This window comes from Protobothrops mucrosquamatus, unplaced genomic scaffold (assembly GCF_001527695.2).
Source record: "Protobothrops mucrosquamatus isolate PMUCROS unplaced genomic scaffold, P.Mucros_1.0 scaffold211, whole genome shotgun sequence".
Classification (NCBI taxonomy): Eukaryota; Metazoa; Chordata; class Lepidosauria; order Squamata; family Viperidae; genus Protobothrops; species Protobothrops mucrosquamatus.
The window spans coordinates 110,041-122,849 of NW_015386565.1; the positions used below are offsets into that span (position 1 = coordinate 110,041).

A 12,809-nucleotide genomic window follows, 5' to 3' on the forward strand; every position below is an offset into this window, starting at 1 on the left:
ATTTTTAAAGGCACATTTGGTACAGAATTGGGAGACCCAGACCCGCAGCTCACTCCCGAGAAAGAACCCCTGCAGTAATCCTAAGGCACTTGCTTAGAGAAGCGCGGCTGCTCGCTGCCTTCCGACCTTTGCCGCGGTGGTTCCCGCGGCTGCTTTTTACCGCCTTTCCCCTCCTTCACAGATTCTCTCGGGAAAAGCGACACCCGGCTGTTCCCCCTAAGCGTCGTCTTACGTCCCCCCCCCCACGACACCGAGGACAGACCCTCCCTCCGCTGCCCCCCCGCCTGCCCGCCCGCCTGCCTGGTCCAAGCGAGGCTCCGCCCCCGCTCCTCTGCCACAGCGCCGCTCGCGAGGCGAAATGCGAGGGGGAGGAGGCAGCGGCAACCAACAGCGGCCCCCAGCGCGGCGGCAGAAGAAAGGAAGGAGGCGGAGGCGGAGGCGGCGGCATCCGCAGCGGCCGCCGCCGCATCTCCATCTCTCGACGTCCTCTTTCCTCGGTCCCTCATGACGGTGTGGTGCTGCCGCTGCTCCTTAACCAGCCGCTTCAGGTAAGCGCCTCGAGCCTCAGCCGGCTAGCAAGCGTGGCGCCGGGTACGTGCCGGCTTCCGACTCTCCCTCCTGGGGAACCCGCAACCGAGGGCCGTCCAGGATCCGGCGTCAGGAAACCCGGCGATAAGCACTTGCTGCCGCCGAGGCATGTGAAGGCGAGGCGCCCCGGAGCATCCCGACGGAGGCCTGGCGCGCACGAGGTCGCGGGGATGGGGGAGGTAATGGCCGGCCGAGGCGGAGAAGCGCCGGCCCCGGTTGCACGCGCTCGGAAACGCCGCCTTGCCGAAGAGCGGAAACGTGCCTCGTTTGATGTTTCTGTGAGTGTGTGATTGGGTGTGTGTGTGATTGGGTGTGTGTGTTGTCTTATCGATTGAAAACGTGCAAGGCAAATTGTATTTCATTTTGTCACTTCCCCCTTTTCGGCATGCCTATATATGTGTGTAGCGTATACATTTCAAAATGTATGCCTCGAAGTTATTGGTTCGAATGCCTTTTTTTTAAAAAAAAATGCCATTTCTATAATAGCTGCTCCTCAAATGGGGGGGGGAAGAACAGGTCCAGAGTCCATTAATGAACTCGCACCCCCTCCCTCCTCTTTGTTTGTGGATCCAGGCAAGGTGTGTTATTTATTTGAAAGACCCAAAGAATCCTGTTAAGGAAGGATTGCGTTTATAGTGTTTAGATGTACAGTTTCGTATTCGCTACTTAATTTTTTAAATGATCTTGTTTCAAGATTAAAATCTCAACACTCTGTCACCCCTACTGTTCATATATTTCTTGGGGGGAAAATAACATATATGCATGTGGCTAAAATACTATATTTACAAATCAGCATGAACGAATGAAGTATTTACAGTGAAGGTTGTTTTATAATGATTTGTTTTGTTTCCTTTTAAATAGAAATTACGGTAATCCAGAAGCTGAAGGATGCTTTTTGAATTCCTTAGTGCAGTATTTTGGTGACAATCTTGGAACCAACGCTAAAACCATGCCATTACTACAAGAAAGTACGCTACCTGTGGACACAACATTGACTTTGCCTATAGTAATAATCGGTGAGTTATTCTCAAATAGGTTTCATGCTTAGCTAATAATGGATTTCTATTATTAAATGATATAGAAAACACTGTTGACTTCATCAATTTGACTTACGTGTATCCTTGTTAACTCATAAACCTTATCTGACGTAAAGTTATCAGATGGTATTGAAAAATATTTTGCAGCTGAAATAATTTTTTGCCAGCATATATATTTTGTCTACGAAGTCTGGCTTTGGGGTCTAACTAAATGTATAATACTGCACATAGTTCTGGCCATCCTAAAACAAAAAAGATGCTGAGGTCCTAGAAAGAATGCAGAGAAGGGCAACAAAGCTGATAAAGGATCTGAAAGCTAAATCTTATGGTAAACAATTGAGAGAACTTTCAAAGAAAAAGATTAGGGGGAATATGATGATTATCTTCTAGTACTTGAGTGGCTGTCACAGAGAAGAGGGGATTGACTTCTTTTCCAAAGCTCCAGAGGCCAGGACAAGAAGTAATGGATGGAAGTTTGTTAAAGAGAGACCCAACCTAGAACTCAAATGTGTTTTTTCGAAGACAAGAACTGTTGAAGAACTGAAGAAGCTTTTTGAATGAGAAACAAAAGGAAAAACAAAGAAAGTCCAGTTGCCTTTGAAAAAACATCTTTGGGACAATCGTGTTCTAGATGACTGAGAATCTCTATAGATATTCAACCTAGAAGAAAGGCGAAATTTTCTGATAATGAGAACAATTAATCAATGGAATAGCTTGCCTCCCAGAGTTGTGGCTTCATCATTGGAGGTTTTAAAAAATAGACACAACTACCATTTAACTGGGATGGCATAAATTTTTCTACCTTGAGCAGGGGATTGGACTATAAGACCTCCAGCCCTATAATTCTATGTTCTACCCCTTAGCACCATTACTTTCGAATTGTATCGGTAAGATTGTAAGACTATGGATAGCATTGATATGTTAATACTTTTTTTTAACATCTACAAAGATTCCAAAGCAGATTTTAAGAATTAACAACAAAGACATTTTTATATATGTAATTGAACTAGGTCAATTCCTTTTTTAGATTTTAAAATCTGCTTTATAGTGCAGAATTTGGAATGGAATGTCTGGAGATTCTCAGTCATCCAGGTCATGGTTGTCCCAAAGGTACTTTTTCAGGACACAACTGGACTTGTTTTTCTTTGAAGATGTTCGCCTTTCATCCAAGAAGCTTCTTCAACTGGATGGTGAGGAATGGAAGGATTTATATTCCTTGCAGACAGATGGTCATTTGCATTCTTTTAGAGAGTCGTTGAGGCCATTTGGAGGTTTACCTGTGTCCTCAGGTTCACCTGAGGAGTGCAAATATGTGTGGAGCCTTCTTGGATGCAGGATGTTTTCTGCCCTGGGTCCCTTCACTGTTGAAGACAGGTGCAGGCTGTTGGGGATGAGTCTCTGTTGTCTTGCATCTCAAACTGAAGTGTAAATGGTTCCTGTAGTCTGCAATATTTTCTGGAAATCCATTCATACTCCCATACCATTCAAAGGGTGTTCATCCCAAAGTGCATAGCTAAATGTCTATGGAGATTCTCAGTCATCCAGGTGATGGTTTTCCCAAAGGTCCTTTTTCAGGAGGCAACTGGACTTTGTTTTTCTTTGAAAATGTTTCGCTTCTCATCCAAGAAGCTTCTTCTTTATTCAACACTTCTTCATTTCAGATCATCCCTCCATATCAACTTTCTGCCCTGCTGGCTTTAGATAAAAGTAGTACTCATTTAATGACCACAGTTGGAGTCAGTTATTTCTAATTGACACAGTTGCTAAGGGGAAAATCACATGACTGTGACTATGTTTACAATTTACTTCCACTTCCTTTCCCCCCCATTCCCCTGCCCTTTGGAATATTCACCTCAGCTTTGGGATAATTAACAAAAAGGGAATTAATGTTTGTATTTACATTCAGGGCTTTTTTTCTCATAGAACGCCCAGAACGGAGTTCCTGCACCTTTTTTGGGTGGAACCTTGTAGGGTAGGCAAGGCGGGTTGTATGACGTGTATGAATTCTGGCACCTTTTTTTTTTTTTTTTTTTAGAAAAAAAGCACTGTTTACATTCAGGAGGAAGGTATTACAAGGGAATAAGTAGGCACACAATGAAGAATACACAAAGGGGTGTACTAGTACCAACTTTGTGCCTCCTTGGTCTCTTGTAATCTCTTCCTCTCCAATCTCTCCATTCTGCGAGGAGAGGAGAAAAAGGGTCAGGCATAGAAGGGATTGCCTGAAGAGATTTCTTATTTGAACAATCTGTCCACTCTGAGAGGTGGAAAAAAATTAAAGAAATGGGTCAGACACAGGTCATGTACTGACTATAATGGTGAACAAATAACTTGAGAGACAGATAATGCAAAGCTCACAAATGTACACCTTGGTCACATAGTTATTTTTTTCAGCACTATCATAGCTTTGAACAGTTGCTGCATTGAGGTAGCAAGGTCAACCTATATATGCTTTATTAATTTCTGGTCAGTTGCTTACTTTTATATGCTTTAGGAAAGAATAGGCATTATTAACAGGTTACATAAACTCTTGAAATGTCTTAAACCTATTCCACTTTGTTCCATTTAGCTGTGGAAGTAGGTGAGGGGTGGAGGGGGAGGGATTAACTCTTTGGAATTTTGTACTCATTTTTAATTGCCTTCTTTCATGAATACTTCCAAGATCCTTCTTGCAAATGATGCTTAAGAAAATTCAGTATATCTCCATTAAAATGGAAGCAAAAGTTATTTGAATTGTCAATACTTTTCAGAATGTCAAATAATATTATTAATTGGTGAAATTAAGATTCTCATAAAACTTGATATCAAGTGGGACTTCTGGGGGAGGCAAGTGAATTGAAGACATCTCCATGAAAGTAGAACTGACAATTATGGCAAAGACCGAAGCACTGATAAGTAAACCGGTTCTTCAGAATCTCTCTGAATAAGGAGAAGACCGAAGATTGCCCCATGTGCTATTGATAGGTGTTTCTTGTGAGGAGATTAATGGTAGAGATCTCCTGTAGGCTTAAGCACGAAAAGACTAACAGATTAGCCATCTTGCTCGCAACCACAGTAGAGCTTTTTTTTAAAGGATACTAAATTCACAAGCCTCATTTTTTAATTTTGGAAATTGCTTATTAACCCATCTTAAAGAGACCTTCAGAATGACAAGTTTGAAATAATTTGAGATACCTCTTTGTAAAGTTAGTTCTTGATATTTAGTGGCTGTCAAAATCACGACAAATTTATCAGGGTGATAGTTTTGACCCAGATTCAAAGTTTCACACACACACATACCCCACAATCATGTAATTAAGCTTCAGGCGCTCAGCAGCTGGGCTGCATTGACGGCTGTTTGCAGTGTCCCCAGTGATGCGGCTATATGACGGCTTTGCAGAAAACCAGCATTTACTTCTATTTTCAGCAAAAATGCTCCTATAGTGAGCCATTGATTTCCTTGAGGCATTCACTTAATGACCATCGAAAAGTTGTAAAATTGGGTGGTTCACATAAATGACCCCGTTTTACAACTGTCATAACTTAGGACCTTTATGGGCAGGCTCCACTATGGTCATAAGTCAAGAAATACCTCTAAGGGATAAAGAGATATTGAATTTGCCTAGACTATATTCAGATAAAATTTGAATCCTGGTGACACAATGTAGTTTTCTTGGCAACAAGCTGGAAGCTGTGTTTCATTGACATCTCTGTTTTGTTTTAAATTTTCAATCTAGTTTACACTTCCTGTATTTAATTAAGCTGGTCTGCTCTTTCTTAGCTTTTCAAAATCAGCTAGGAAATGATTATTATTAATTAGTTCCAATTACATATTAATGATTTAATACAAAATAATAAAAATGATAGTTTGTTATAAAATAGCACTTCACTTACATATTTTCCTAATATCAATAGCAGTTTAAAAGTTATTAAAACAATGTCTAAAATATGAACGTTGAATATCAATCTAGCAATAAGTCTGAGTTTTTGAAAATTCCAGGTTTTTATCCAACTTTCTATGGAAGGAATTGTAAATGCAAAGCATTTACTTCTAAATCAGTAGGTTAAAATATTTAATTTTAATATAATATGGTCATTTCTTTTTTTATTTAATAAATAGCTACTTTTTCCCCCAAACAAACAGGTAATGGACCTTCTGGAATATGCCTCTCTTACATGTTATCTGGATATAGACCATATTTATCCCCCGACGCGGAACATCCAAATCTTATTTTGTACAATAAGTTAAAAGAAGCTATTCATCTTTCTATTGTTGATCAGGTACAGTATATGTTAATCTTATGCTTATTAATCAAAAAACATATATTTTACCTATGAAACATGCATTTAATTTTATGTCATAGTTAATTATATATTATATATCCAGACTTAAAAATATTGATTCCATTTGTATTGTAAGCTGCCAGTAGCTTTTATTGTTTCCTGCTATTGCAGTTAATATAAAGTGCACTTGAAATACAAGGTACCAGACATGTACTATGCAATAAATATATAAACATTTCCCAAAGATCAAACTCAGTTTTCAGTGTACTTCCATACTAGTATATCTATGGCTTTTGGAAACTTCCTAACTACTTATTTCCAAAAGATTATACATTTTAGGTATCATGACTAATGGCTATTAATAATCCTGTGATCTATTAATTTAATGTGAACTAAATAGTAGGGTTCAGCAAACTATTTTATGGTGTGTCATAGACATCACAATATTACGAAAATGGATATAAGCTTTTTCAAAAAAAAAAGCTGCCAAAAAGAAACTGTTCAATTATAATACATTAATAAGATATCCTCCATATTTAGCTAAATCTTGACTCTAATGCATTCCCAACACAAATTTGTCAATCCTATACCATGCTTTCTAGATATTCTGGGGTTATCTCCCCCCCCAAACTTCCAAGCTAATTAAAATCAAAGGACAAATCAATCTTGAATTCCCAGACAGGAAGTAAAGAAATAGTAGGTTCAAAGAATTTGTAAGAAGATTCATATAACTGATGTACAAGAGAAGCAAAATGTTTTTTCCACTAGACATGTTGTTCTGAGGAAAAGTTGAACAGCCATTTAAATCTTATCTTTTCAAATCAGGAATTAGAGTACTTGGCTGAAGGCCTGGAAGGACGCTCTTCAAATCCTGTTGCAGTTCTGTTTGACACTTTGCTTCATCCTGAAGCTGATTTTGGATTTAAGTACCCACCGATTCTTCAATGGAAATTTGAACCACATCAGTGCATTCCTCATATAGTGCTTGGCAAAGGACCACCTGGTGGTGCTTGGCATGTAAGAATAACTTTAACCTTTTTTAATCAGATATGTGCACTTACAATATAGGACTTCTGATTGGTTGTGACTTCTACAGCAAATGCCCATTTATATTTTTGGGAGCTCTATCATGCACAACATCCCATCGTCATCGTATTCATGTCGGAAGCACTGAGGCACTTCAGGGTTGAAAGGATTAACTGGTGACATCACTGTTGCCCAGGAGACATCCATTGGGGGCTCCTTTCATGTCCCCGTTAATGAGCCCACCAAAGTAGTAGCTGTTTATCTACTATGCTCTCAAACTGCTAGGTCAGCAGGAGCTGGAGTGAATGACAGGAGCTCATCCCGCCACATCGCAGCACTTAGGTCCCGAACACGGGCTTGCAGATTGTTCTAACCACGTGAGCCACTGTGTTCCCAGCATCTCATGAATAACCCAGTATTTTTAATGATCCATAAAAATAATATTAAATCTGATTGCTTAGCAGTTTGTTTAGCACATTTTCTGTCCTCATTTTCACAGGCTTAGAATATGGAAGATTATATTAATTTTTTATCCTAATCCTATTTTTTATAATTTGGATCAATTAGTTACTAGGCAACATTTAGCAAAACCTACTGTTAGATACTGAAGTCCCTATTTTATTACAAACAATAATTACTGGATAGTATCAGCTGAGGACATTCATAATAAGACTAAGAAAGTAGCAAAATGAATCCTACCAAAATGAAAACATGATGATGAAAGACAGAATATTATCTTATGTCAGGAGATGATTTTTTTTTTCTCTGATTACATTGTCGAATGTAGCTTGTAATGTGATGCTCTGGATTATTTAGTTTCCCTGTCAGCAATAGAGTTTGGAAGCTTAAACATTTTATTCTAAATATCACCATGACAAACTGAATAAGTATACTTTCAGTAAGAGTCACTGGAAACCTGTAAAACAAATAATATAATAAATTAATTGGTCTTTTGTACGTAATGCATGGTATATACTGCATTTCAGTTTCTTTTAAAATTAATCTTCAAAATGTAATACTATTTTTATAGAAAGTTAAGATTATACTGTAATTTGAATAAAGTCATGATTTTATTTCCACATAGTCTATGGAAGGTTCTATACTCACTATCAGTTTTGGAAACTGGATGGAATTACCTGGATATGCATTTAAAGATTGGGCTGCTACTAAACGAAGGTGAGCTTGGTAACATTTTTAGCAATAGCACTTAGACTTATATACTGCATCACACTGCTTTACGGCCCTCTCTAAGCGGTTTTACAGAGTTGGCATATTAGCACCAAAAATCTGCGACCTCATTTTACTGACCTCAGAAGGATGGAAGGCTGAGTCAACCTTGAGCTGGCATTCTGCAGTCAGCAAAATTAGCCTGCAATACTGCATTCTAACCACTTTGCAACCATAGCTCTTTTTTATACTGATTGTTGTAGAAAGAAAACTGATGCCTGGAGGATGTAGAGATCATACTGTAGGTTTCCAGCTCAATGGAAATCATACTTTAGGTTTCCATCTAGGGGAAAATGTTAAGATAGTATAAAATAAATGTGTGTTATGTAAAATAAAACAGAATAATAATACTGCCCCTCTTTTTTTGGCTTTAAGGGATACTACAATCATATTTAGAGTTGAGAGATGTTTCTGTTGTGATTGTATTCTTTAAATATAACAAATATAAATAATTTTCTGATCTGATCTTTCAGAAATATAAAGTGTGACAGAGTTCTGCCAGAGGAAGTTGCAAATTATTACAAGCACTATGTTAAAATCATGGGCTTACAGAAAAACTTCAGAGAAAATACTTATATAACATCTGTATCAAAGTTTTATCGTGATCAGGACTGTGAAAGCGAAAGCCCTTTGCAGATAGAAGAACAAGGTGGGCAGACTACACTGATCAAAAGAAACTGGGAAATTAGAGGTTATCAGAGATCAGCAGATGGCTCTCATATGCCATTCTGCTTGTTTGCTGAGAATGTGGCTCTCGCTACTGGAACTTTTGATGCTCCTGGACGATTGCAAGTTGAAGGAGAAGACTTTCCTTTTGTGCTCCATGCCATATCTGATTTTGGAGCTGCCATAGATAAAGGAATATTGCATGGGAAAACAGATCCAGTTTTAATTATAGGTGGTGGACTCACAGCAGCAGATGCAGTTCTGTATGCTTATAATAACAATATACCTATTATTCATGCATTCCGTAGGAGGGTCACTGACCCAAGTTTAATTTTCAAACAGCTACCAAAAAAACTTTATCCAGAATATCATAAAGTCTACCATATGATGTGTACTCAGTCAGTTACTCTGGATTACAACATGCATCCTGCTTATACCAGTTTCCCTGAACATCAAGTTCTTTCTTTTCAACCTGATATGAAGTGTATCCTACAGAGTTCTTTGGGATTAAAGAAGATCTTAAAATTCTCTTTAGCTGTAGTCTTAATAGGTTCACATCCTAATTTATGCTTCCTGAAGGATCAAGGCCAGAGCATATGCCATAATCCAAATGAACCAGTTACTTGCAAGGGCAACCCTATTGAAATTGATCCATATACATATGAGTGTATAAAGGAACCCAATCTTTTTGCACTTGGTCCATTGGTTGGAGACAATTTTGTACGCTTTTTAAAAGGGGGAGCATTGGGAATTACACGGCATTTAGTTGCAAAACAGAAGAAACATCAATTTATAGTTGAAAGAGGTGCAGATGGAGTGCCCTAAAGCAAATAGACATAGACTTAACCTGAGAAGCTGCAGGCATATGGTAATAACTGATCTGACCATTAATAACCAAGTGATTAGTCTTGGCTTTATTATACATACCAGTTTTTTGTGCTTGCATTGCCTCATAGAGGAAGATGCTACAACATTATTGCAGCCTTGCAAAATGCAAAAAAAATGGCAGTTTTTCTGGAATTGCTTCCAATTAAGGCAACTGTAATGGATAACAATGCATGCCAATTTGCTTTGGTTTCAAAGCTTAGAAATATATATATATATATATATAAAGTTTTTCCTCATAAGCTAATTGTTTTGCTATACAAAACTAGATGAGTATTCAAGAATAGAATTTTTTACTTAACACAGATTAAGGCAAATTTTCAGCCAGTTATTTGCAGTAAAGATTTTATAAAGTCAACCTGAGAATGTTGCATATTCTGAATCTCAATTAGCTACAAATTTGAGATGTGCCTAATCTCGTACATCTAAATCAGATCTAGTGCTTGAGTCTGATGAAGGCACTAATCATTAATCTAAAACATGCAGTATAATCCAGCTAAATCTGACATTTCACACAGAAGTCATGCTCTAGGAAAGCATGTGGAGATGGGAGAATTTGCCCATATTTTATTTAGTTTCCATTACAATATATCCACAATATATCTGAGGCAAAATAGCCTGTTAATTATGAAAGTTATTGCTATAGAAACCACAAGGATAACTAGTGGTTCTCTTTGTATTTAATTTTTATAAACTATGAATGTTTATTTTTTAGCATCCTAAACTTTGATTATGTCCATTGGCAGCAATCCCTATTGACATCAAAATGCATGTGTAGATTAGTTTCCTAATCTCCAATTTTATCAATTATGCCCCTGCCCATTTAAACCTGGGGTGTTTACTATTAGGTAAAATGAGAAGGAAAAATGAAATGTAATTTATGTTAATATATTAAAAATATGGAACTGGAATTGCTAACCAATTATACTATTAATATAAAAGTTGGCTAGAATAAAAGGCATTTACTTTTAATTCACCTTACCCTTATGTATATTATGGAGTATGTAACATAATAATTCTGGATTAAATTGCGTATGGGATTAAAGGAATGTCCAACATTTAAAGACTGCCTATTTTTAATTGTAGGGATAAACTTCAGGGTTGCCAATAATTTTAAATAAAAGCATGGCGTTCAAAAGATTTGTCTTTTCCCTCTTTTACATAAACTTTTTTTAAACTCGCCCTCTGGCTTCTACACTTTGTCTCTATGAATTTGAATCAGAACTATTGTAAACTCAAGTTAGTAGCCTCAGTGTTAGAGACACATAAGTTAAATTCATTGTAAAACAGCCAATAAAGAGACTGTCAATATTCATTAAATTCAGTATTTTTAAAGAGTCCCTTCAAATCAGCAGTTGGCTTTTTAAGTCTGTATCATTTACATAGCAAATCAGGATAACAAACTAAACTTTTAGAAACTTTTTCTAAAAGAAATCAAGTTCCTGCAAAGATTTAATGAATACTACTAGTCCAGATTTGACTGTATAAATCCCTACATACTTGCAGTTTTCTAATTATTATCTTTCTTAAACATTTTAGTGCAGAACCTTTCAGTATAGCAGAAAATCAGTTTGATTGGAAGCAACAAATGAATTTTAATGTGGTTGGGTTGCTTTATTGGAATAATATTTACAAACCATTTTTCATATTTTCATTATGAGGGACCTCCCTAAATTAACGGTTTATTGGATTATTATGAAATTATAAACCAGAATAGCACTTAACTCATAGAAGTGCTTGCATGCAAAAATTCTTTTTTCAATGTTTTCATTCAATTTGGCATATAAGGGAAATACCCTTTTTATACAAATACCCCCATGCCCAAGATGGGGGGAAATCAGATTTTTTGTGTGTGTGTGTGTGTGTTAATCCTTGCAGGTACCTAAGACACTTCAGTGATACAATCCAGAAATCCATATTCTATGATTCTCCTCAAGTAAAATCAGAAAAAGAACCACAGTATTTTTATGTTTTCCCATAGGGTTTAGTACTATTGGAAGCCATATTGTTAACTAGCAGCTTAGAGCCAAAGTATCAAAATCATATACTACATTACATTAGGTGTTATATTTATAATATGCTTAGGGATCCCATGGAAACAGAAGCTGTATTGTGTGTGAGATTTTGAAGCATTCTCCAATAGTCTTATTTATATTTAGGTGTAATTGTTTTTTATTGGTTTAATTTTTTTAATGATTATTTAAGATTTGATTCAATTGTTTTGTTTTGTTGTACACTGCCCAATCACAGTCATGAGAGGCAGTTATATAAATCTGAAAGATAAATAAACCCTCTTCTACAATCATACATACTAGCAAATCAAAGAAAGCAATCCTGTTTATTTGGTAAATGACCAGCCAAATTTTTAAAAAATGGAACTTAAAAGAAAAAATAAATATAAAATGCTAGGATAACAAAGATAAAACAGATAAATATATAACATACTGTACGTTACTAAAATAGCATGTTGCTTGCCTGTGCAAGTGTAAATCTAAGATATTAGTATCTATGAAGTAAATATAAATATATAAAACATAAAACCAAATAGCTAGATGTATTAAACTGGAATTCAGTTACTGAACAAGTAATAAAAGGTTTTGAATCTTCTAAAAGATAGTTCACATAGAAATCATCTGACCTTCCTGGAAATTTATGTACCAGGAACAGAATATAAGCAGATCTGATTTCCCTGTAGAATTTATAATGTAATAATGCATGCGAAATTATTTTGATCCCTTGTCACCCCAGGATCACGGATAAGTTTGCTCGGTTAATGGATTTGGGGAATATCTGCCTTGGTAAGATGTCTTTGATGATAGCTTTGAAAATGCAATCCTTTTGGAAATAGCTTACTGGTTCCCAAATGCCCTTATTAATCCAACCCAATATCTGCAATGTTGGAGCATTGTCTGAAACTTCACATCCCTTATTCTTTGAGCGAGCAGTTGTTTGGGTTGGTCATATCCTAAAGAAATTAGGAATTGTATAGAAAGCCCTATAAATGCCAACGTCTACTCTTCAGGCTCTTTCAGGAAGATGAAAAAATCTCTATTAAAATTAGAGAAGTCAGTCCAATTAAAAAGAAATGGACTTTCAGACAATGGCTTATCATACTCC

General features: G+C 36.9%; 1 protein-coding gene across 1 annotated transcript; it reads left to right on the top strand.

Annotated features, from left to right (window-relative positions):
* The first annotated feature begins 504 nt into the window (after nt 1-504).
* Nucleotides 505-10,762, top strand: OSGIN2 (oxidative stress induced growth inhibitor family member 2). Its single transcript, XM_015813981.1, has 6 exons — nt 505-548; nt 1,450-1,604; nt 5,749-5,885; nt 6,714-6,905; nt 7,999-8,090; nt 8,615-10,762. Exons 1-6 carry the CDS (start codon nt 505-507, stop codon nt 9,630-9,632), a joined length of 1,638 nt encoding a protein of 545 aa, XP_015669467.1. The 3' UTR covers nt 9,633-10,762.
* Nucleotides 10,763-12,809: the final 2,047 nt, after the last annotated feature.